This window comes from Myxine glutinosa, chromosome 10 (assembly GCF_964187855.1).
Source record: "Myxine glutinosa chromosome 10, kmMyxGlut1.1, whole genome shotgun sequence".
Classification (NCBI taxonomy): Eukaryota; Metazoa; Chordata; class Myxini; order Myxiniformes; family Myxinidae; genus Myxine; species Myxine glutinosa.
The window spans coordinates 43,034,506-43,060,359 of record NC_136270.1 but is presented as its reverse complement, the minus strand read 5'-3'; the positions used below and the strand labels follow the sequence as shown (position 1 = coordinate 43,060,359).

General features: G+C 51.9%; 1 protein-coding gene across 5 annotated transcripts in view; it reads right to left on the bottom strand.

Annotated features, from left to right (window-relative positions):
• Positions 1–987: 987 nt before the first annotated feature.
• The window catches only part of LOC137434493 (transcriptional repressor p66-beta), a 77,618-nt gene continuing 52,751 nt past the window's right edge, over positions 988–25,854 (bottom strand). For 4 of the 5 annotated variants that reach the window (XM_068127554.2, XM_068127556.2, XM_068127557.2 and 1 more), the window contains exons 8-12: positions 17,327–17,687; positions 16,313–16,512; positions 13,508–13,597; positions 4,756–4,861; positions 988–3,159 (exon numbers count right to left, since the gene is read on the bottom strand). In XM_068127554.2, coding sequence (XP_067983655.1) covers positions 3,008–3,159; positions 4,756–4,861; positions 13,508–13,597; positions 16,313–16,512; positions 17,327–17,687 — 909 coding nt within the window. In that variant the 3' untranslated portion in view covers positions 988–3,007. The remainder of the gene's footprint in view (positions 3,160–4,755; positions 4,862–13,507; positions 13,598–16,312; positions 16,513–17,326; positions 17,688–25,854) is intronic. The other variant, XM_068127555.2, reaches the window with a different exon arrangement.

Genomic DNA, 25,854 nt, shown 5'->3' with positions numbered 1-25,854 from the left:
TACTCTGTCGCTCCATTCCTCATCCCTCAGATCGGCAGTCTGCAGCCTCCTCACTCTCTGCAGACCTGGACAAAATCACCGACTGAGCAAACAAGTGGAACATGTCTTTCAATCCTGACAAATCTCACACTCTTACGATGTCTCTCCGAAAAGACCGACTGGACAACCCTCCCATCCACTTTCTGAATAATCCTCTCCAAGAAGTTCTGTCACTCAATCTTTTGGGTCTCACTATCTGCCATGATCTTTCCTGGGAAAACCACATTTCAAATCTGGCCTCCAAAGCCAGTCGCCGACTGGGCATCCTCCGTCGTGCGAAGTCCTTCCTTGGTATACCTGAGTTCCTCACCACTTACAAGGCTTTCATCCGCAGCTCAATGGAATACTGCTCTCCCCTCTGGGCTGGTGCTCCTGCCTCACACCTAGCTCGTCTTCACGCTGTTGAAACCAAAGCGTTCAGAATCATTGGAATCTCCCGCGATGAAGCTAACTCCAAGGGCCTTTCACTCACTCACCGCAGGCAGGTTGGTGGTCTTTCCATCTTCTACCGACTCCTCTCTGGCCTTGCCCCCCCCCCCCCCAGCTCTCTCTGGGCTCTGTCCCCCAAATATTCCTACAGGTCGCACAAGATCTGCCTGCAACCCTCTTATGGTTAAACTGCCAAAATCAAGACTTTCTGCTCACCTTCACTCCTTCATTCCTCTTTTCTCCCACCTCTGGAACAAACTCCCTCACTCTGTTCAATCCCACTCCACCCTCCAGGTCTTTAAAACATCTGTTCACCACCATCTCTTATCTTCCCCCATCCAAAACCTTGATCTTTTCTACCCCTGCTAATTTCGGTCCCCTTGTGTTTTATACCTCTCCCCCCCCCCCCCTCCCCCCTTCCCACGCCTCCTCCCCCCAAGCCCTCTCCCTCCCACACTTCTCCCTGCTCTCAAATGTTGTGCTTGTGTGCTTCCCCTTCTCTCCCCGTCTTGTCTTCCACTCCCTCTTTTTATATATTTTGTTTGTCTGGTTGATTTGTTTGTGAAATAAATGTTAGCTCTTTCACGAGCCTCGATTCAGTATACAAAAAAAAAAAAAAAAAAAAAAAAAAGCCTCTGCAACTTTTGAGCCAGAAGAGTCTTTCGAAAACTCAACCCATTCCTGGCTTCCCCCTGAACTGTTGTGTGTACCACGGACAGGTTAATATGTGGCAGGCATCTCCTGTTGGTCAGGCAGGATGCATGCAGCAATAGTTGATTTGGCACTTGCTTCCTGGTATCACTACAGTATTGCAGGTAAAGTAAGAGTCTGATCTTGACATATATCAGCTGTTGCTTATTAATTCCTCACTTTTGTAGTGTGTTTTCCAATGCAGGAAAGTCCTGTTCTCACTTTCCCCCTGGATAAGAAATGGATGGTACGTGCCTGTCTCGTTTCCCCAAGTCAAAGCTAAATACTTCCCCTCTTCTCTAAGAGGTGCAATTGTGCGTCCTGGGTCTATTGTCTTGTGCCCTTCCCTCAACAGGCTTCAAAGTTTGCTGCCCACTACCACCGCCACCAGTATCACCACCACCTCCACAATCCTTCGCATTTACATGTCGTGCCCTTTCCTATGCCCATTGAGACCCTGTCCCCCTACCACCTGCTGCTCCACTCTTTGTGCCGAGGTGTATCCATGCTCCGCTGTCCTCCTGCTTCACCTTTGTGCCACTCTGCCTGTTGACCCCTTTTTGCCCCTGTTGTTTCACACTTCCATTAACCTTAAAATCTGCATTTGAAATACAAAAACAATGGCGGGGTCCTGATACCAGGCAAAGACCCCAAACTTATTGGTTTCTAAATCTGGTTATCATTCCTCCATGACAAACACTTGGCTAAATGTTTATGGAAGAAAGTTTAACTGCAGGCACTTATAAAGTGGGAATAAACTTCAACATGGCTCACAGAATCATCAACATGGAACTTGCAAGAAACCAGACGAGTTCAGGTTCAATGCACCGACGGGAAGCCGCCATTCGCTAGGACTGCGGAGAAAACTTCTACGATGAATGTACGTTAAAACACCTTTTCTTCTCTTTGTTTTTCCTAAATAGCAAACACATATCGCAATCCCTGCTCTCTCCTCATGCATTAGAACTTTTGCTGTAACGTCGAGGGACTAAACACGCAAAAGCAAAGAGAAATCGGAGAGGATTGTGGTTTGTAAAAAATGGGGTAAAGAAAACTTATCGTTAATACTTTGTAATTTAAGCAAACATCGTAAGTTTGTCGAATACGCTTTGCTGAAAAAAAAAACAACAACAGGCATTTAAAGGCCATTTTCCCTGCTAGAGCGGGGGTTAGCCACTTTGCTGAAAAAAACCCTCTAAAAAAACAAAAACACGATTGGTTTGGTGTGTATAATCACCCCAAAGGCCATAATTGCTCATCGTGTGTAACCTCAAAAGAAAACAACTCGTTTGTAACACTGCGAGTGGTGACTGAGGAAATACGTTCCGTGGAGATGGCGAAGGGCCTACGCAAACCGCCAATGCTGGTGCTGTGACCACGGCGAAATAAACCGAGGGCGACCAGACGAGGTGATGCAGGCCACCCTTGCATTGGCACAACTACCATATAAATAGTGATAAATACAGCGGGGCCGGGAAAGTTGATATAACGAGGAACGGGTTTAAACGCCTCAAAATGTTGAGGGAAAGTTAGAACATTATTGGAGGGAAAGTCGTAAAAAAATGAAAAAAACCTGCAACATCCGGTCGGTACACGGACGAATGAAAAACAAAATGGCGGACGAATCGCGCCGATTGGAGGATTTGCTCGGAGATGAACAAATTCGAAGTGCTACGGTTGCAAGTCTACGGAATATATCTTTTAAAAAGCAAACATACGGAGAGAGACGAAAAAAACAAACAATGTCTTTGTCGACTTCTGCTGTTGTGATGCAAGCAGAAAATAAAATATGCGCAAACGTACGACATACACACAGGAAATGAAGGAGTGAGTGGGAAGTTGAAGGCCGTCACTTCCAAGCATTTGGGGTGCTGGGCTTGGAGACAGGCCGGGACGGTATCATGTCGAGAAGATACTCTCGCTGGCGTTCCGCCAACGACGGAGAGATGGAGGCCTTCTGTGCCGACATGCTCGGCTGAACGTACATCATGTTCAGGGGGGCTGCATTGCAGAGATGGAGGTGAAAAGGAAACGGGACATGGCTATATCAATTCCTCACTCAATATTCCCTCCACAGACATCCGATGACTTGCACAGATCCTCCCTCAAAGCACTACCCAAAAGCGTCGACAAATTACTGAAAAACGTTAAACGCTACATGTTTTCGGGGATCTTGTTCACATAATAATTACACACAAGCACGTTCCTCCAGTTACTGCCCCTATATTACCCCCCAGATGGGCAAGGCCTCACCATTCCCGGCCAGAAGGCTGGAGACTGTGCTATGTTCCTCCAGTTACTGCCCCTATATTACCCCCCAGATGGGCAAGGCCTCACCATTCCCGGCCAGAAGGCTGGAGACTGTGCTATGTTCCTCCAGTGACTGCCCCTATATTACCCCCCAGATGGGCAAGGCCTCACCATTCCCGGCCAGAAGGCTGGAGACTGTGCTATGTTCCTCCAGTTACTGCCCCTATATTACCCTCCAGATGGGCAAGGCCTCACCATTCCCGGCCAGAAGGCTGGAGACTGTGCTATGTTCCTCCAGTTACTGCCCCTATATTACCCCCCAGATGGGCAAGGCCTCACCATTCCCGGCCAGAAGGCTGGAGACTGTGCTATGTTCCTCCAGTTACTGCCCCTATATTACCCCCCAGATGGGCAAGGCCTCACCATTCCCGGCCAGAAGGCTGGAGACTGTGCTATGTTCCTCCAGTTACTGCCCCTATATTACCCCCCAGATGGGCAAGGCCTCACCATTCCCGGCCAGAAGGCTGGAGACTGTGCTATGTTCCTCCAGTGACTGCCCCTATATTACCCCCCAGATGGGCAAGGCCTCACCATTCCCGGCCAGAAGGCTGGAGACTGTGCTATGTTCCTCCAGTTACTGCCCCTATATTACCCCCAGATGGGCAAGGCCTCACCATTCCCGGCCAGAAGGCTGGAGACTGTGCTATGTTCCTCCAGTTACTGCCCCTATATTACCCCCCAGATGGGCAAGGCCTCACCATTCCCGGCCAGAAGGCTGGAGACTGTGCTATGTTCCTCCAGTTACTGCCCCTATATTACCCCCCAGATGGGCAAGGCCTCACCATTCCCGGCCATAAGGCTGGAGACTGTGCTATGTTCCTCCAGTTACTGCCCCTATATTACCCCCCAGATGGGCAAGGCCTCACCATTCCCGGCCAGAAGGCTGTAGACTGTGCTATGTTCCTCCAGTTACTGCCCCTATATTACCTCCCCAGATGGGCAAGGCCTCACCATTCCCGGCCAGAAGGCTGGAGACTGTGCTATGTTCCTCCAGTTACTGCCCCTATATTACCCCCCAGATGGGCAAGGCCTCACCATTCCCGGCCAGAAGGCTGGAGACTGTGCTATGTTCCTCCAGTTACTGCCCCTATATTACCCCCCAGATGGGCAAGGCCTCACCATTCCCGGCCAGAAGGCTGGAGACTGTGCTATGTTCCTCCAGTTACTGCCCCTATATTACCCCCCAGATGGGCAAGGCCTCACCATTCCAGGCCAGAAGGCTGGAGACTGTGCTATGTTCCTCCAGTTACTGCCCCTATATTACCCCCCAGATGGGCAAGGCCTCACCATTCCCGGCCAGAAGGCTGGAGACTGTGCTATGTGGGATGTACGGTGAAATTCCTCTCAAGGCTGCCTGGCTGAGCCGACCAGCCAAAGGCACCTGGGATTGTGCCTGCAGGTGGGGTTTGGGAGGAAGAGGGATGGATATGAAACTACGACTGCCAAGGAACGCGGAATAAGAATTGTTTCATAAAATGGACATTTTCTGAAAAGAAAACCATCATGTTGAGTGAACCTGGATATGCCTGATGTTCTGAAATGTGCATTATCAAGGTAGATGGCTTTGCTTTTAGGTGTCCGTTGTGTCCTGAGGCTTTTAAGAGATCAGGTATTGTGGACAATGTTACCTTTTTTACAATCGAACCTGACCATTGTACGGTCACTTAATAATTGTTACAATCTGAGATATTAAAGCGCGGCGGTACACGCGCTGCTTGCGAGCAAGGAGGAAGCGGACAAGCGGTAACTTATAAACGTCTTTATTTCAGGAGCTCACTGTAACACTGGCCCGCTCCGGGCTGGGCGCCCGGTGTATATCATGAGGCCACGCCTACCCCTCGGGCGTGGCCACCGCCCACTTGGTGCGCGGAATGATGTCACCACGCCAGTGGGCTTTTGTGTCCGCCACATGCGCCCCCCCAGAATTCCCGCGCACCTGGAGGGCCAGTTTGCGGGGCAGACGAATGACCCGGCCAAAGCGCCCCCTGGCGATCGGCGGCGTCCGGGGTGCAGGGATGCCAGGTGGGATGCCCCTGGCTGCCCCTGGGATGGGTGCAGGACCGGGGGGCGGCGGGGCTGGGCGGTGCCGGGGGTCCGCCCGCAGGAGGGCGGCCCCGACGTGGGGGTCGGGCCACTGGCGGTGGATGGTCCACATCGAGGTGGGCCGGCTTGAGGCGGTCTACCGAAACGCGGTCAGGAGTACCGCCGATGTCCAGGGTGAAGTGCTTCGCCCCGGTCTCCAGCACGCAGAAAGGCCCGTCGTACGGGGGCCGCAGTGGTGTCCGATGGGCATCGTGGCGGACGAAGACGTACTCCGCCGTGCGAAGCTCCGGGGCGACGTGCGTCGGTGGGTGCCCGTGGCATGCCGTTGGCACCGGGGCGAACCTCTGGGCGGTCTCTTGCAGAGCGGAGCGCTGCTGTGCCGCGGACCATGGTGCCGTGGAGTCGGGGAGGAACTCGCCCGGCACCCGCAGCGGTTGCCCGAAGACCAACTCCGCCGCGGATGCGTGCAGGTCCTCCTTGGGCGCCGTCCGGAGGCCCAGCAGGACCCAGGGGAGCCTGTCGACCCAGCCGCCGTCGCGGAGGGTGGCCCGGAGCGCGGCCTTCAATGAGCGGTGAAATCGCTCACACAGGCCGTTAGCCTGGGGGTGGTAGGCCGTGGTTCGGTGCAGCCGGACCCCGAGCCCCTGCGCAACCGCCCCCCAGAGCTCCGAGGTGAACTGGGGGCCGCGGTCGGATGAGATGTCTGAGGGGGCGCCGAACCGGGCGACCCAGGTGGCGATGAAAGCCTGCGCGACATCGGCCGCCGTTGTCGACGCCAAGGGCACGGCCTCCGGCCACCGGGTGGTGCGGTCCACCATAGTGAGGACGTAGGTGAAACCCCGCGAGGGGGGCAGAGGTCCCACCAGGTCCACGTGGACGTGGTCAAACCGGCGTTCCGGCACCGTGAACGGGGCCAACGGGGCCTGGGTGTGCCGGTGCACCTTGGCGCGCTGGCACGCGAGGCACGTCCTGGCCCAGCCGCGGACGGCCTTCCGGAGGCCATGCCAGACGAACTTGTCGGCGATCAGCCTTTGGGAGGCCCTCGCGCCCGGGTGGGACAGGCCGTGGATGGCGTCAAACACCTGGCGCTGCCAGCACGCGGGCACGATGGGGCGAGGACGCCCGAGGGAGACGTCGCACAAGAGGGCCGCGCCCGCGCCATCGAACGGCACCTCGGTGACGCGGAGGCCCGTGACGGCGGTCCGCAAGGCCTGGACGTCGGGGTCAGCGGCCTGGTCCGCTGCCATCCGGGCATAGTCGATGCCGAGGTGGACTGCGTGGGCAACGGCCCAGGAAAGGCAATCCGCCACCGGGTTGTCCTTCACCGCGACGTGCTGGATGTCCGTCGTGTACTCGGACACGGCCGAGAGGTGACGCTGCTGCCGGGCCGACCACGGCTCGGTGACCTTGCCCATCGCGAAGATCAGCGGCTTGTGGTCGACGAAGGCAGTGAACGCACGGCCCTCGAGCAGATGGCGGAAGTGCCTGACCGCCAAGTGAAGTCCGAGCAACTCGCGGTCGAAGGTACTGTAACGGCGTTCGGGCGGGCGAAGCTGCCGGCTATAGAACGCCAGCGGTTGCCAAGCTCCACGCACCCATTGCTCGTGCACCGCGCCCACCGCGTAGTCCGAGGCATCGGTGGTGAGGGCGATCGGTGCATCGGGCGCCGGGTGCGCGAGCATGGTGGCGTTAGCCAAGGCGAGCTTCGCGCCCGTGAACGCCGTGTCCATCTGCTCGGTCCAGGTAACGTCGCCTTTGCCCGGCTTACCTCGGAGAGCTTCGTGCAGGGGGCGCAGGAGCTGGGCGATACGGGGCAGGAACCGATGGTAAAAGTTCACCATGCCCAGGAACTCCTGCAGCCCTCTGATCGTGCGGGGGCGCGGAAACCCCTTCACCGCCTCCACCTTGGCCGGCAGGGGGACGGCTCCGTGCCTGGTGACACGGTGCCCCAGAAAATCGATGATGGCGGTGCCGAACCGGCACTTTGCGGGGTTCACAATCAGGCCATGCTGGCCCAGGCATTCGAAGAGCGTGCGGAGGTGGCTTAGGTGCTCTTCGCGGGACGCGCTGGCGACGAGGATATCGTCCAGGTAGACGTAGACAAAATCCAAATCGCGCAGGACGCTGTCCATCAGTCGCTGGAACGCCTGAGCCGCATTCTTCAGACCGAAGGGCATGCGCAGGAACTCGAAGAGTCCGAATGGCGTGATGACCGCCGTCTTCGGGACGTCCTCCGGCCTGACGGGGACCTGATGGTAGCCGCGTATGAGGTCCACCTTCGAGAAGAAGGACCTGCCCGCCAAACGGGCGGAAAAGTCGTGAATGTGGGGGACGGGGTAGCGGTCGGGAGTCGTGGCGTCATTGAGACGGCGATAGTCCCCGCACGGTCGCCATCCCCCGCCGGGATTCGGCACGATGTGCAGCGGCGACGCCCAAGCGCTCTCTGAGCGCCGAACGATGCCGAGTCGCTCCAGGGTAGCGAACCCCGCTTTTGCCACCGCCAGCTTCGTCGGCTCGAGGCGGCGTGCCCGGGCGTAGACCGGTGGCCCGACGGTGGGGATGTGATGGGCCACCCCGTGCTTGACGGCCCCCGCCGAGAAGGTGGGGCGCGTGAGGGCCGGGAAGCCGGCGAGGAGGCGGGTGAATGCGTCCGCTGCCGGAAGCGTACAGACCAACGTGGCCGGAACCGAACCGTTCGGCAAGCCGCTTGGCAAGCTGGTTGAGCTGGGCAACGCACAAGCGAGCGAGCTGAACGTCTCGGCCTGGACAAGACGTCTGCGCTTGACGTCGACCAGGAGCCCATTAGCGCACAGGAAGTCCGCGCCAAGCAGTGCCATGGGCACGTCGGCGGTGACGAACGTCCATCGGAAAACCTGCCCTCCAAACCGCAGAGAGAGGCAGCGTTTTCCGTACGTACGGATGGGCGTCCCGTTCGCGGCAAGCAGCGCAGGGCCCCCACCCGCGGCGTGCTTGTCTGACGTGCCGGCGGGAATGACACTCACCTGCGCTCCCGTGTCGCACAGGTAACGGCGCCCGGAGAAGGTGTCCGTTATGAACAGCAGGCTGCTCGAACGGCCGGCGCTCATCGCCACTATTGAGCGCCGGCCCGGGCGTTTCCCGACCTGTTGAAGGAGCATGGCGGATGACACTGCTGAGCTTCGTGGCCGAACTTGGCGTGGAACCAGCACCAGGTGGTGGAGCTGGAGGAGCGCGGCTGGCTCCGCCAGGCCGGTGGAGTTGGCGGGTTTCCCCGCGGTGGCGGTTTTCGCCGCGGCGGTGGGCGGGGCGTGGCGGCGTTCACGAGGTGCGTATCAGCATGCTGCGTATGCTGTAGAAGCTGATGCTGTGGAACAGCAGCATCAGCAGCATCAGCAGCATCAGCCTCGAGGGCCGTGACGGCCACGCCGACTCTCGCCCGCGTGTCCGAAGCGGCGAAGTACCTGTCCGCCTCGGCTGCCAATGCTCGGGGTTCCGTTAGCCCGGTCCCGGCCAACGCGAGGCGAACCTGCGCTGGAAGTTGGCGACGGAAAAGCGCCCGGAATAGAGAACCGGGGGCTTCGTCGCCCAACAGTGACAGCATATGGTCCATTCGGACCGACGGGCGCGTGTCACCGAGCTCGGGGAGATCCAGGAGGCGGTCGGCCCGTGCGTCGTCCGTGAGGCCGAACGTGGCTAGGAGTAGCCGCTTGAGTGCCTCGTACTTGTGGCCGTCCGGTGGGTGGCGAAGGACGGACACAACTCGAGCGGCCGTGCCGGGCCCGAGGGAGGCGACGACGTGGCAATAGCGCGTGTCATCGCCGGTGAGGCGCCGAAGCTGAAATTGGGCTTCGGCCTGGACGAACCAGACTTCGGCCTGAGCCTCCCAAAATTCGGGAAGTTTGACGAAGTTGGCCATGGCAATGGCGTCGCGTGTGGAAAGATCGCTCCGGCAGATCCAACGTCGAGGGGGTCACCAGTAAAGCGCGGCGTTACGCGCGCTGCTTGCGAGCAAGGAGGAAGCGGACAAGCGGTAACTTATAAACGTCTTTATTTCAGGAGCTCACTGTAACACTGGCCCGCTCCGGGCTGGGCGCCCGGTGTATATCATGAGGCCACGCCTACCCCTCGGGCGTGGCCACCGCCCACTTGGTGCGCGGAATGATGTCACCACGCCAGTGGGCTTTTGTGTCCGCCACAATATAAAGTATAAGGTATATTCTTCTTCTTCTTCTTTTCGTATGCAGCACGTGCATATGGAGGGTGGAGTCATTTGTTGGAAGCACAACCATGCTGCTGATGCAGCGCCCCCTGTAGGTTGGAGTAGGAATTTGGGTGCCAGCAATAACTCGCCTACTCTTCGTGAAGGACACAGTGGGATCTTTAACATCCACCAACTAATGCTGGCAGACGGGCCACCTGATCCAATGTCTATCGTAGGGGTGACTCACAATGATGGATCGCCCTGTTTGTATTATTTTTTTATTTTTTAAATACAAGATCGAGGCTCATATAAGAGCTAACAATCACAAAAAAACAAACGGACACATACAAAAAATACAATAAAGGGAGCGGGAGACAAGATGGGGAGAGAGAGGGAAGCACACAAGTACAACATTTGAGAGCAGGGACAATGGGAGATCTGTGGGAGGGAGAGGGAAGCACACAAGTACAACATTTGAGAGCAGGGACTGGGAGATCTGTGGGAGGGAGAGGGAAGCACACAAGTACAACATTTGAGAACAGGGACAATGGGAGATCTGTGGGAGGGAGAGGAAAGCACACAAGTACAACATTTGAGAACAGGGACAATGGGAGATCTGTGGGAGGGAGAGGGAAACACACAAGTACAACATTTGAGAGCAGGGACAATGGGAGATCTGTGGGGGGGAGAGGGAAGCACACAAGTACAACATTTGAGAGCAGGGACAATGGGAGATCTGTGGGAGGGAGAGGGAAGCACACAAGTACAACATTTGAGAGCAGGGACAATGAGAGATCTGTGGGAGGGAGAGGGAAGCACACAAGTACAACATTTGAGAGCAGGGACAATGGGAGATCTGTGGGAGGGAGAGGGAAGCACACAAGTACAACATTTGAGAGCAGGGACAATGGGAGATCTGTGGGAGGGAGAGGGAAGCACACAAGTACAACATTTGAGAGCAGGGACAATGGGAGATCTGTGGGAGGGAGAGGGAAGCACACAAGTACAACATTTGAGAGCAGGGACAATGGGAGATCTGTGGGAGGGAGAGGGAAGCACACAAGTACAACATTTGAGAGCAGGGACAATGGGAGATCTGTGGGAGGGAGAGGGAAGCACACAAGTACAACATTTGAGAACAGGGACAATGGGAGATCTGTGGGAGGGAGAGGGAAGCACACAAGTACAACATTTGAGAGCAGGGACAATGGGAGATCTGTGGGAGGGAGAGGGAAGCACACAAGTACAACATTTGAGAGCAGGGACAATGGGAGATCTGTGGGAGGGAGAGGGAAGCACACAAGTACAACATTTGAGAGCAGGGACAATGGGAGATCTGTGGGAGGGAGAAGGAAGCACACAAGTACAACATTTGAGAGCAGGGACAATGGGAGATCTGTGGGAGGGAGAGGGAAGCACACAAGTACAACATTTGAGAGCAGGGACAATGAGAGATCTGTGGGAGGGAGAGGGAAGCACACAAGTACAACATTTGAGAACAGGGACAATGGGAGATCTGTGGGAGGGAGAGGGAAGCACACAAGTACAACATTTGAGAGCAGGGACAATGGGAGATCTGTGGGAGGGAGAGGGAAGCACACAAGTACAACATTTGAGAACAGGGACAATGGGAGATCTGTGGGAGGGAGAGGGAAGCACACAAGTACAACATTTGAGAACAGGGACAATGGGAGATCTGTGGGAGGGAGAGGGAAGCACACAAGTACAACATTTGAGAGCAGGGACAATGAGAGATCTGTGGGAGGGAGAGGGAAGCACACAAGTACAACATTTGAGAGCAGGGACAATGGGAGATCTGTGGGAGGGAGAGAGAAGCACACAAGTACAACATTTGGGAACAGATTTTTTTTATGTTGTTGTTACCTCCACCAGCAAAGGTGGATGGAGGTTATGTTTTCATCCCTGTCTGTCTATCTGTTTGTCTGTCCGTTTGTGAACAAGATATCTCAAAAAGTTGTGGACGGATTCGGACGAAATTTGGCAGAGATGTAGCATATGTGACAAGGACAAAATGATTAGATTTTGGTGACGATCCAGATTCGGATCCGGCTACTATAATTTTAAGGTGATTCTTCACCATTGGGAGATCGGGACAAAAACGATACAAAGCAGGATATCACAAAAAGTTATTGATGGATTTGGACGAAACATGGTGGACAGGTTGTGTGTCTGACAAGGAAGAATCGATTCGATTTTGGTGAAGATCTGAATGTGGATTCGGATATGAGAATTATTTAATTTTTGAAGTGATTCTTCACCATTGGGAGATAGGGCCAAAAACGATACATAGCAGGATATCCCAAAAAGTTATTGATGGATTTGTACGAACCTTGGTGGACAGGTTGTGTGTCTGACAAGGAAGAATCGATTCGATTTTGGTGAAGATCTGAATGTGGATTCGGATATGAGAATTATTTAATTTTTGAAGTGATTCTTCACCATTGGGAGATAGGCCCAAAACCGATACATAGCAGGATATCTCAAAAAGTTATTGATGGATTTGGACGAAACTTGGTGGACAGGTTGGGTGTCTGACAAGGAAGAATCGATTCGATTTTGGTGAAGATCTGAATATGGATTCGGATATGAGAATTATTTAATTTTTGAAGTGATTCTTCACCATTGGGAGATAGGCCCAAAAACGATACATAGCAGGATATCTCAAAAAGTTATTGATGGATTTGTACGAAACTTGTTGGACAGGTTGGGTGTCTGACAAGGAAGAATCGATTCGATTTTGGTAAAGATCTGAATATGGATTCGGATATGAGAATTATTTAATTTTTGAAGTGATTCTTCACCATTGGGAGATCGACCCAAAAACGATACACAGCAGGATATCCCAAAAAGTTTTTGATGGATTTGGACGAAACTTGTTGGACAGGTTGTGTGTCTGCCAAGGAAGAATCGATTCGATTTTGGTGAAGATCTGAATATGGATTCGGATATGAGAATTATTTAATTTTTGAAGTGATTCTTCACCATTGGGAGATCGACCCAAAAACGATACACAGCAGGATATCCCAAAAAGTTTTTGATGGATTTGGACGAAACTTGTTGGACAGGTTGTGTGTCTGACAAGGAAGAATCGATTTGAATTTGGTGAAGATCTGAATATGGATTCGGATATGAGAATTATTTAATTTTTGAAGTGATTCTTCACCATTGGGAGATCGGCCCAAAAACGATACACAGCAGGATATCCCAAAAGGTTACTGATGGATTTGGACGAAACTTGTTGGACAGGTTGTGTGTCTGCCAAGGAAGAATCGATTCGATTTTGGTGAAGATCCGGATCCAGCTCGTGGAAGTTTTTCAGTGATTCTTCACCATTGAGTGATATGGCCAACCAGGTGGAGGTATGCTCTCTACTGAGTGCCGTTCTAGTTTTTTATGTTTTTCTTTATTATTATTTTTTTTATGACAGTTGGCAGCTGTATCATGATTCAAACCCAGGCTAAACAGCTCAGAGGTGAGTGGGCATACCTCTAGGCTGATCCTGCCAGCCCTATACAAGTTTCATTACAATTTGGTCTTTGACCGTCGCTCATGTGTGGGGGAGGGAGGCGAATGCGAAAGGGGGTGATACACGGGAAGGGAGGAGAGGGACCGGGGGGGATGCAAAGGGGAGACAGGTTGGGAGGGGATAAAAATACGTGAGAGGATTCACGATGAACAAGGTTGTGTGTTTTACCTGGGGAAAGGCACAACAACCTCATTTTCGATATCATACTTGGTGCTGAGAATTGGTGACAGTAAATACCTGGATGTGGTGCGTTGTCACAATGAATGCACCTGTTTAAGACTTGGTCGATGATGAATCACGGACTCTGCCTTAGCAAGTCCAGCTCCAACACTTTGCTGTTTGAATTGCTGCTCAATTTCCTTCCAAAAGCACCATGAGGAGTAAAAAGAGCAAGGTAAAAGGGCAACACATGGTTGAGCGCACAGGTACGTACATCCCTGCTCCTTCCCTCAACCCTATGATCTCCCATATCACATTCCCCCTTCTCTCCTTTCTCTCACCCCCCCCTCCCCCTCGCCCCTCCACCCTGTGCATACATCATAAATAATAGATGCCCCATAAAATTAAGTCCATGGATTACTTGAATCCATAGTTATCATTAAAGCAACATCACATCGTAGCTCTAAGTGCTTGAAAAGGAAACTTCTGTTGTAGGTGTCTGCCACCTGTGGGTTCATCTGCTTTGTGGAACAATGCGTTGCCATGGTAACTAGGGAAATACAAATCCTGGAGATATGGAAATTTCAATGTACATTCTCTGTGTACTCATAGAGATCTCATTCGATTATGGCGAGTCTTCCATTAGATGTACGAAGGTGCCCAAAAACAGCTCCGCCATCCATAGTAAATATCACCGAACACATATTGTGGCAATCTTGGACACTCCCTCTGCAACATTCCAAAGCGCTGGGCCAAATATTCCCCAATAATTACATAAAGCTTCATGGGTCAACGCCCTCCCCCTCTCTGCCCCCCACACAAAGCTTCACCAGTCAACGCCCCCTCTCTGCCCCCCACACAAAGCTTAATGAGTCAACACCCCCCTCTCTGCCCCCCCCCACAAAGCTTCATGGGTCAACGCCCTCCCCCTCTGCCCCCCACAAAGCTTCACCAGTCAACGCCCCCTTCTCTGCCCCCCACACAAAGCTTAATGAGTCAACACCCCCCTCTCTGCCCCCCCCACAAAGCTTCATGGGTCAACGCCCTCCCCCTCTCTGCCCCCCACAAAGCTTCACCAGTCAACGCCCCCTTCTCTGCCCCCCACACAAAGCTTAATGAGTCAACACCCCCCTCTCTGCCCCCCCCCACACAAAGCTTCATGGGTCAACGCCCTCCCCCTCTCTGCCCCCCACATAAAGCTTCGCGAGTCAACACCCCCTCTCTGCCCCACACATAAAGCTTCATGAGTCAACGCGCCCTCCCCCTCTCTGCCCCCCACATAAAACTTCACGAGACAACGCCCCCCTCTCTGCCCCCCACACAAAGCTTAATGAGTCAACGCCCCCTCTCTGCCCCACACATAAAGCTTCATGGGTCAACGCCCTCCCCCTCTCTGCCCCCACATAAAGCTTCACGAGTCAACGCCCCCTCTCTGCCCCACACATAAAGCTTCATGAGTCAACGCGCCCTCCCCCTCTCTGCCCCCCACATAAAGCTTCACGAGACAACGCCCCCCTCACAGCCCCCCACACAAAGCTTCATGAGTCAACACCCCCCTCTCTGCCCCCCACATAAAGCTTCATGAGTCAATGGCCTACACCTCACTGCCCCCACACAAAGCTGCATGAGTCAATGGCCTCCCCCTCACTGCCCCCCACATAAAGCTTCATGAGTCAACACCCCCCTCTCTGCCCCCCACATTAAGCTTCATGAGTCAATGGCCTCCCCCTCACTGCCCCCCACATAAAGCTTCATGAGTCAATGGCCTCCCCCTCTCTGCCCCCCACATAAAGCTTCATGAGTCAACGCCCCCCTCTCTGCCCCCCACATAAAGCTTCATGAGTCAACGACCCCCTCTCTGCCCCCCACATAAAGCTTCATGAGTCAACGCCCCCCTCTTTGCCCCCACATAAAGCTTCATGAGTCAATGGCCTCCCCCTCTGTGCCCCCCATTGAGAAAGAAGGGAATGAGAATCCGAAAATTCGAGTGTATCAATATTCACCATGGATACACGACTATTTATTTAACGACCAAATTAATCCCATCTTGTTATGGAATGGCTGAGGGGAGGTTTGGCCCATGTCTTTCATAACCTGACTGTCTAAGCCCAGGACGTTCAACTAGAGGCGATTTGGGCAGGGATTTGCAATTTGTTCAAGGATTCCGGCGGTAACTCCTCCACTCTTGGAGAAAGACACCGTGGGATATTTAAGGTCTACCAACTGATGCTAGCGGACGGAACACCCAGCTAAATACCCATCCAAGGGACAGTGCCCTGAAACATGATTCCGACAGTTTATAGTCTGCTCGGGATTCAAAGCCAGCCTGGGGAGCTCAAACGTCGGTGTGCTATCTCTGCATCAACCTGTCAGGTCCATTATGGACAGCAAAAGGTGATGTTATAAACATGAAAACGCGTTCTGGTCACATAGGAAGAACGGAAAACCAACGTGAGAATCAAAGCCAAAATAAAGAGTGAAATCTTGAAGCCAGCTTGCCTAAGATAGAAACTAACATAGGCCGAAACATCCTCGTACTCCCATGTAACGCATGTTCCATGTTCCAACCACTAACCCACCCTGCTGTGCATTACCTAATGTATGGTCTAGACCCTACTTTGTCAATGTTTGGTGACCGGTCACCAGTGTATTCATTGGGTGACACGCAGGGCAACTAGGTTCTTTGGCAGGGCAACCCCCCACAAAGCTTGCGCTTTGAGCATGGCTGCCGAACTGGCAGTGAGATCTCAAAGAGATACTCCAGCATATAATGAATGACACAGTTATCACATGCAACAGAGAACAAGACCGGTTTGAGCACAAATACAGCTTCACCAAGTCAGGAAGGAGCCATATGCGTACAACGTGCGCCATCTTGTTCATGACAATATTCCATTTCAACCCGTCGTCTTTACCTGCTCCTGTTGCAAAGCCTTAAGGAACGCGGCCTTGAGCCTATCGGTGTGTTCGGCCTTGAGCTTGCGCTTTAGGTTTGCGGCGAGGCAAGGCTCGCAGAGAATCACGCCATCGCGACATCGTGCCCACCGGGGTGTGAAGTCTGCCAGGCACTGTATGCAGCTGAAAGGCTCGCTCGGCATGTTGCTCATTCGCCCTGCTAGAGAGGACGCACATGCCACCTTTACCACCAGAGTGACTCCGTTAGGGTTTCACTTAAAGATAGCAAGGACGTGCAGATGCTTAAGGCCACAATTACGAGGTGGGTTCAAATTCGGCCAACAACCCTAACCATAACAACCCTAACCCTAACAACCCTAACCCTAACAACCCTAACCCTAACCCTAACAACCCGAACTCTAACCCTCACCCTAACCCTAACAAACCTAACCCTAACCCTAACTCTAACCCTAACCCTAACCCTAACTCTAACCCTAACGCTAACAACCCTAACCCCAACCCTAACTCTAACCCTCACCCTAACCCTAACAACCCTAACCCTAACCCGAATGAGATGACAACAGAAAAGCACAATTCATGGGTTCACAAATTCTCATAAGATACCAATTGTGTTGGGGGTTCATATTTGGTTTTAGGGTTCTAAGGCCATGTTCCTGGATCAATTCTACACTGCGCCAAAAAAAAAAAACTAACAAAGTCAAGTGAAATTCACATCGAGAGACAAGTGCTCAGATTGGCATGGCAAACAAGTTGCCCGGATAGGATAAGGATTTGATGACACTCATCAATGTTGCATGTGATTTGGAATTTGAGGCACAGGGAACTTTAAATGTTTCATGAGGTTTCGTTGGAAAAACATGATGAAGAACCCGTTGATGGGTGCGGTGACTTCTAAGCAAAGTCATCTGATTGCAAGTATCTTGGAATTGCTCAAACCCCTTTAAAACTGGAAATAAAATATAGCGGTACAGTCATAATTCCACAGAAAACAGGTCACCAGGGATGGCACACACCATGGGAAGTGAGCAGACTGAGTACAGCTTCCTCCAGGCCCAGCAGGTATATGAACTCCCCATTGGCGGCACTCGGAAGGAAGTTGATCTCAGGCCCTGGGGCCTTGGGTGGTGGGATTTCTAGAAGAGTTTTCTCGAGCTGTTTGCGCAACGCGAGCTTGGCTGCGGCCTGACGCGATGCGGGCGATTCGGAAAGGCCGCCCGCCGAGGTCACTCCCGTTCCTCCGATGCCCGTGCCCGACCCGCCGAGCAAGGCTTTGGAGCCCAAGGAGAACTGGTTTGAGCCGGAGGCTCCTGGGAGCTTCCCTGGAGCTAGGCCTACGATGCTGGCACCGCTGAGACGTGCAGATAGTGCCATGCTCTGAGAAGGAAGTGGTGACAGTGATAGGTAAAGGTGACCGAATGGCAAGACAACCTCCAATCAGGACTGAAAGACAGAAGCGTTTTACTTCGCATTGGATTTGCGTAAAGGTACATCACTATCACAGATCAAAAAACAAGTCAAAGAGCCGTGTTCAAGCAGATCTTTCCTTAAAAAGATACACGGCAACATTTGTCACCGTTGATTGACAAAACTGAAATGGCAAAGTACTGATTACATTTGCCTATTTTTAACAAACATTTTGATTTGCAAGCTACCTGACTGCTGCCAACCTCCAACATATATGGGGGTGGAAGGAGGGGGAAACGATTCGCCCATAAATTGCCCCCAAGATAATTATGAGGGTGAAAGAAAAATCAGTGTGAAGATCGCCCAGGCCCCGAATCATAGCTTTTAAAGGTTACACTCTTACCGTACAATGAAATGTTGAAGCCTGGTGTTGGCTTAGCGGTTAGTCCCCTTTCCCACTTTCACCAATTTGACATCGATTCGCGCCGATGTAACATCGTGGCAAGTCATAGGGGAGACGTGGGAGTGTCGTAGATGTAGTCGGGGGAAGTCCTTAGCAGTCGGGAAAGTTCATAGTCATGTCGTGGGCACTTTTACGTCGTGGCGCTAATTTTGAAATGTTCAAAAATTTCGCTCGGTCTTCATGGGTCGTAGCAATGTCGTAGTGGTGTCGTGACACGTTGTGTAAGTGTCGTGACGGTTCGTGACCATTCGAGGGAGATCATGGTGTAGAAATCTACCACGATGGAGGAAGATATGTCACGATGTGCTACGAATGTTCACGAATGGTTACGGTATAACACGACACCAACAGGACCACAACACGAACCGTTTAAGACAGAGCCACGATGAACGACGAAAATGTGACTTAAGACGACGCAGAAACAAATGAACACAATGTTTCACGATGCCACCACGAGTCTGTCACGGCAATGCCAAGAAATGCCAAGAAATCAACAAGACATGGCCACGATGTACCATGAAGTAGACCGATGAGCCACGAATGAACACGAAGTGACCCCAAACCCCTCAAGACACACACGAAATACCAAGAACCGCCACGATGCTGCCACGACCAATCCACGATGCCGCCAAGATCACGTGACCACGCGACCACGCAGGTACAGCCACGAGACCACGCCAGTACATATACCGCCTCATGGTCCGTCGTTGCCATTTTGCAAGCTATTTTCAAGCCAACTACAAGCCAAAATGGTCTCCCTCGGAGAGAGGCCTCGCCAAGAGGCCGAGGGAGACCACGCTGCCAAAGGGGGGCCAGGTTGCCCAGGAGAGAGATGAACTGTCTGACGATCCAGACATACTTTACGTGGCCTTCTCCGCCACCTTGCACGTATCAACAGGGCCGCAGCAGCCAGCAGCAGGCTTTCCTCCTCCTCGATGACAGCCTCTTGAAGTGCTTCTTCGTTGGTGAACATGATGCAGAATGAGAAAACTATGCCACAGCCAATATTTATAGGGCCTGGATGAGCGCGTTCCCACGTGACCGATTACATCTTGGTGGCATCGTAGTATGGTCGTGAAATCACCGTGGATAGTCGAAGGTTCCTCGTAGGTAATTCGTAGTTTATTCGTGGGAGATCCTTGTAATTCGTGACATATCGTGTTAATGTCTTGGAATGTCGTGCCAATTCGTTGCATATCGTATCGATGTCTTGGTTGTTCTTATTAGTTTCGTGTCATGTCGTACTCGCCTCGTAGAGATCATAACAACATCGTGTCCGTGACGGAATTTTGCACTAAATGTGCCGACGGGCCACGACTGACGACGATTTGTAGATCTTGGTACATCGGCGTGAATCGTCCTCAAAATCGTGAAAGTGGGAACTTAGCATTAGGGTGCCGGCTTGGGATCCTAGGATCCTGGTTTGAATCCCGGTCGATCGCTGAATTAATGCCAGGGGGGTTGACTCAGCCTGTCATCCTTCTGGGGTCGGCAAATTGAGTTCCAGTTCACTGGTGATTCCCTGTGTGTCGCAAGAGGTGACTTTTGAGTTCCAGTTTGAGTGTTTGAGAGTTTGAGTTTGAGTGACAATTGAGTTCCAATTTTCAATTCTTTTGAGTTCCAGTTTGAGTGTTTGAGAGTTTGAGTTTGAGTGACAATTGAGTTCCAGTTCACTGGTGATTCCCTGTGTGTCGCAAGAGGTGAACAGGGTTGGCGGCAGGAAGGGCATCCGGCCATAAAACATGGCTTCAAAAAGGGGACCACGGTGCCTGAAAAAGGCCAACCGGGGAAAATGGCCTCTAAAGGTGGTTCGGTTCGTACAATTAAATGTTCATCTAACAGAATTACTGTTACAAAATCAAACATTGATTCTAAGCTAAATTTACGGTCCTTTACTGTAATAAAATCACTACAGGGCACTGCTAGTATAATAGTTGGTATATGGATGAATAATTGAATATCCCTTGCATGCAATGACCATGTGACCCATCACCATCACCGAACTCTTGGTATCTTCCTTTGAGATGCTTTGCCAATCCTTTACTGCAGCCATTTTCAGTTGTTTGTTTTTGGGGGTTTCTGACTTCAGTCTTCTCTTCAGTTAGTGAAATTCTCCATCAGATTTAAATCATGAGATTGACTTGTCCAGTCTAAAACTTTCTATGTTTTCCCCCTGATGAACTCCTTAGTTGCGTTGGTAATGTGTTTTTGGTCATTGTCTTGCTGCATGGTGAGTTTGGAGGTATTTTCTTCGACATAAGCAGACAAAATGTTTCTGTACACTTCTGAGTTCATTCTGCTGCTGCCATCATTAGTTACATCATTAATAAAAATGAGAGCCAGTTCCAGAGGCGGCCATGCAAGCCCAAGCCATTACCCTACCTCCACCATGCTTCACAGATTAGGTAGTTTGCTTTGGATCAAATGCAGTTCCTTCCTTTCTCCATACTTCCACCTTTCCATCACTTTGGTAAAGGTTCATCTTGGTCTCACCTGCCCATAAAACTTTGTCCCAGAACTCCACTGGCTCACCTCTGTACTTCTTGACGAATTCTAATCTGGCCTTTCTACTTTTGGTGCTGATGGGAGGTTTGCATTTTGCAGTGTAGCCTTTGTAATTCTGCTGTCAGTCTTCTGTGAATGGTAGATTGTGATACTTTCACTCCTGCACTCTGGAGGTTGTTGGTGATGTCACTAACAGTTGTTTTAGGGTTTTCCTTCACAGCTCTGATGATTTTTCTGTCATCAACTACAGTTGTTTTCCTTGGCCGACCTGACCGTTGTCTTTTGCCTTGTACACCTGTGGTTTCTTTCTTTGTCAAGATATTCCAAATTGTTGTGTTTGCCAGGCCCAATGTTTGTGTTGTGGTTCTTATTAAATTAATTTGTTCTTTCAGCTTCCAAATTCATTATTTTTCTTTCATAGACAGTTTTCTGGTCTTCATGTTGGTTTATGCAACAACAACAACAACAATAACAAACAAAACAACTTCTTCAAACAACAACACTTGATACCAAATACAACACCCGCACATGTACAACACCCAAAGGAAACTCCAACAATCACACAACCCACACCTCATCACATCCACCCAGACATGAAACCAGCCAGGTTTGTGCCCCAGAAACACAACAACAACAAGCACACATCCATACAACACCAGATCACATGTACGTAATAACAAAAAAGAGCACAGCAGCCCATCAATGATGTGCTTTGCTGTTTATTTGCTCGAGGTTTGCAAAAATAAAAAATTCCATCTGACTTTGAGCCGGAAGCAGTCACATTGTGAATAAAAACCCGGTACATGCCGAGGCTCGGGGTCTATTGGCCTGGGGAAGCCTGATGTGAAGCGAGTGAAACGTCGCCTGAGACCGGGTCTGCCCTTGCTCATTTGCTCAAATTTGTGCACCAGATCTAGTTTTACATTCTGGTTGGAAAAACTTTTCTTTCTTTAAAAATTTATAATCCCAACCGCCCAAATCTTTTACCCGATATATATATATATATATATATATATATATATATATATATATATATATATATATAGATATATATACATGTATATATATATTGTTACAGACGCGGTTTTAGATGTTAGTTTACCGAGCGGTTTGGTATTACCGCGTCCGAACAGTTACTCCCCGATTAGAACCCTATCCCGCCCGATTCCACTCGAACGTTGGCCGAATCGCGCTACGCTAAATCAATGATGGAAAGGACACAACGGCTGGGTTAAATGAAACGACACAAGGGGTACAGTTCTCAAGACCTCCGGAGGAGGATATAATTGGTGATGCAGAAAAGGGGTAGATTACACGGTAAGAGGTAAAGCACAGAAAAGATGGGCACTTAAACACAGTCTTATCTATCCCCGACAGACCACAGACAAACGGGACAAGACTGACTTACACGGGGATTGATGGCAGCGAAGGACAGGCAGTCGATAGCTCAAGGTGCACCTTGGCTCAGGGGCAGAATCAACACGGTCCGGTCCAGAGATGCGGGGAGGTATTTCAGCGCTCGGAGGTGGCGTCTTCTCTCTCCAAGCTGGGGGCGCATCTGACGTCACCTCCCTCTCCCTGCGCATGCTCAGCGGGGAGTGACACGCCCTCGGCTCGTTGTCTCCGCCCCAGATGGAATCGGTCCGCCGCTTCTATTGGGTGCGGGGGGTTACCGGGCTCCGCCCTTGACGAGGAGCTGACAGCGAGCCCCTGCGTGGTAACCCCGTCGGAGCACATGTTCAATGGCGGCTAACCAAGCCGGAGTGAGGACGCACACTCCCCGCGCCGCCGCCGCTGTTGTTGTTGTTGTTGTTGTACCATGAGGAAGAGCTACGGGGAGGTATTGGGAGGTCCTAAACTTTCTAACGGTGCCATACAATCACATTCTGGTGCAACGAAGTCAGAATTAATGGAAACGAGTCCTTAACTGACATAGACTAAGAATAACTAGCAAGATGTCCTATGGTTGTCTACGTGAGATGCGGTGGACCTGGATGCGACATTTAAGGGGGGAAATAGGGGAAGGTCGGGGCTACAGAGTGTTGTTTACAGACAATGGGACTAGGGAATGGGGGATTGGGGATAGTTGGGAAGTATTGGGGAAATAGGGGAATATTTACAAGCGGATATGGATGGAGGCCAATCTCATATCCGCAACATTGCACCCTTCTCTACCTCGGGGCGTCCCGACCCGATAAATTTTTACTTACTTTAGTGTGGCACTCAGATGTAGTTCCCTCTACTATTAACTCAACCCTGAGTGCGACAGTTTTACAGATGTTCACAAATGAGTAAATATGTCCCCCTGCGACGTTGCACCCTTCTCCTCACAGAAACACACCCACAGGATAACCGAATCGCGGAAAGAATCCTCAAACTAAACATACAGCCGGTAGGGAGCATTATTTACACAAGACTGATATTTACACTACGATCCAGGACCTGTTCTTTGAGGAACACATGCAGATGTTATGCATAGAGAGAGAGCACGCATGCCAGCATCGATACACCAACCCACGAGTGCCCTGTGGCCCTACGGCCTTTAATAATGTGCAGAGCACCCCATCCAAGCACCAAAAGCACCACCCCATACATACAGTCAGCACCATCCGGTGCACCAATAAAGTGTTCATAGTCACCGGTGGTGTCGCAGCTGGCCGATGTTCTGCCGCTGGTCTTGCCTTCTTGAAGCACTTGGCCTTCTGGCTTCTTTCAAAAATAAAGAAAGGCGCCAACCGCGTCCATTTCTGAATGGTGGCCGTCAGGGGGGCCAACTATAGTGGTTCACCTCTAGGGCATAGGTGCCACGTTGACCCAGAGGTCCATCCACGGGTGGTGCTTGCCCGCAAAAGAACTGCGGTCCATGGTGGGCGGCCACAAAAATTGCGGTCCATATGGTGTATCGATCCAGGCAGCAAGCAGCGAAAGTACAGGCCCACAACTGCAGAGCCAGCACCTCTCTCTCCTCTCTCTCTGCCCCAAAGCCAGATCCTCGGAGGTGGGAGACAAAAGAAAACAAGTGAGCAAGGTGGTAAGGGCGCAAAAGTGCACGCAATGTAAGGTAATGCACACTGGGGGCACATGGGAACCAGGTGAGACAGGTACGTTCCTACCGTACGCCCCCCCCCCCCCACCAGGTAACCTACATTGCCCCTCCCTTACCCCTTACTGTATCCACAAAACACAACACTACCCATAAACATCTACTTTACACATCAACAAACGTCCCTACTGTCTTCCCCGTTCCTCCCATAAACCAAATTCGTCTTCTCTCCCTCCTAACCAATCAAATTTGCCATTTCCAACTCTCATCAAAATTTGCCATCTCCAACTCAACATCAAAATTTGCCATCACCAATTCATCATCAGTCCCTCCTAAGGAGGGAGAGATGGAATCACCCCAATGTCTCATCCACGTCGTGATGCGTCTCACAAATCCACACAGCAATTCTCATTTCCTGCAACACAGAACAAAGGAACACAGGTGTGGAGTCATCATCATCACCTCACGTAAGTGGCTGCGTATGGTGCGACAGGTTCATCAATCCTAACTATTTCCTAAATGACTTTAACAACTTTACATTACCCGGGGTCTTTCCCTGCCAATCCATTGGCCAACTTACACTATGGGTTCTAAAAACCAATTCCCATTGACCAAACTGTGGTGCTTCTCAATTTGGGGTCTCACTCCCCCGATTCAACACTCGGTGCTCTCGCACAATTTCTGGGCTGTGACGTGTAGCTCTCCCAGCAGGTCTACCCACCTGCACACCTCCACCACTGCAGTTGCCACCCGAGCTTACCTAGCTCCTCACCCTAACCTAACTAACTGGGGAAGGCCCTCTCCTGGCTCTGTCACCCCTTGGTGCCCTCTGGCACTGGGCTACCCGGGTCCGTCCTCCGGATCCTCGGGCCCCATCCACAACTACCGGCTCCCAGAGCCCACCTGCGGCCTCACCTGGCCGACATCCTCACAGTGGTGGAGTGCCCAAACCAACTACACACACTAACAGGCTACACGCCCAGCCATTTCCACAACACTAATGCACCCATCCACAATACCATTCTGCAACCGCACCACAAATGCCAATATCCAACCACAATTTACCTATACCCTCTACCTAACACTTACACTACCCGCCCCGGGTACTCGTGAAAGGGGTCCACTCTTCCCCCATCCACACCTTCGCACCACGCACACCACTTCGTACCACTTACTCCAACTCTCTCCACACCACTCATTCCAATACTCCATGTATTCCACACACCTGTACTTGCACACCTGTGCTCTCATACTTGGTGCCGCCTGCACCCTTCTCTCCCCCAAGCGCATTCGCGCTGATCCACAACACTCACTACTCATACACTGCTCCACACACCTGTCCAGTTCTCACACAGCATCATCTCATCTAACTACTCCCCTCTGAAACTTGCGCTTCCCAGTCGTCCCTTTAAACTATTGCGCTCCCTCGTCATTATCATCCATACTAATCTACCTGCGTCCCCACTACAGGTATCAGTCACTAACTAAACTTAACGTTACCTAATGTCATCTTCGCTAGATCCCTACACACCATATCCTAACCCACCCGGGCTAGTTTTCACTGCCATACACCCCATAAACTATAGCTCCTTTGCCCCCCAATCATGGGAAGGGTGGCAGGGATGCCACCCTTACCCACCGTCATACGGCGCGAGTGGGACCTTGTGGGACCACCTCGTATGTGAGTCGTTGCCCGCCTGCCGGACCCCGTGCGTCGCCCCTTGCGGGGTCAGCGCGGGGCCGAACCGGCCGGGCCCCCACAGTACATTACCCCCAAGGGGCTCTCGTGCCTCCCCTGTCCCTCTAACAACTACCCCTGTTGGTGTCGATGCATGGGTCACACTTCCGCAACCCGCTACCCATTCCATACCACCACAACCTTGCTCACCCACACCTCGCACCTCTCCCATCACCAGAACCTCTTGCTCGCACCCTCGTTCCATACCCTCCGGACCAGCCATACACCTCACTCTTGGCCTCTCACGAACATCCGGGTCTATCTCGACCCCCAAGCTTATTAAATCACCTGGCGCATCATACGCACGACCATATTGTTCACCACTTACACCGGGTCCTCTTTCTCTTCGCTTCTCCTCCATCACCTGTGAATCCCTCATCCGGTTAAT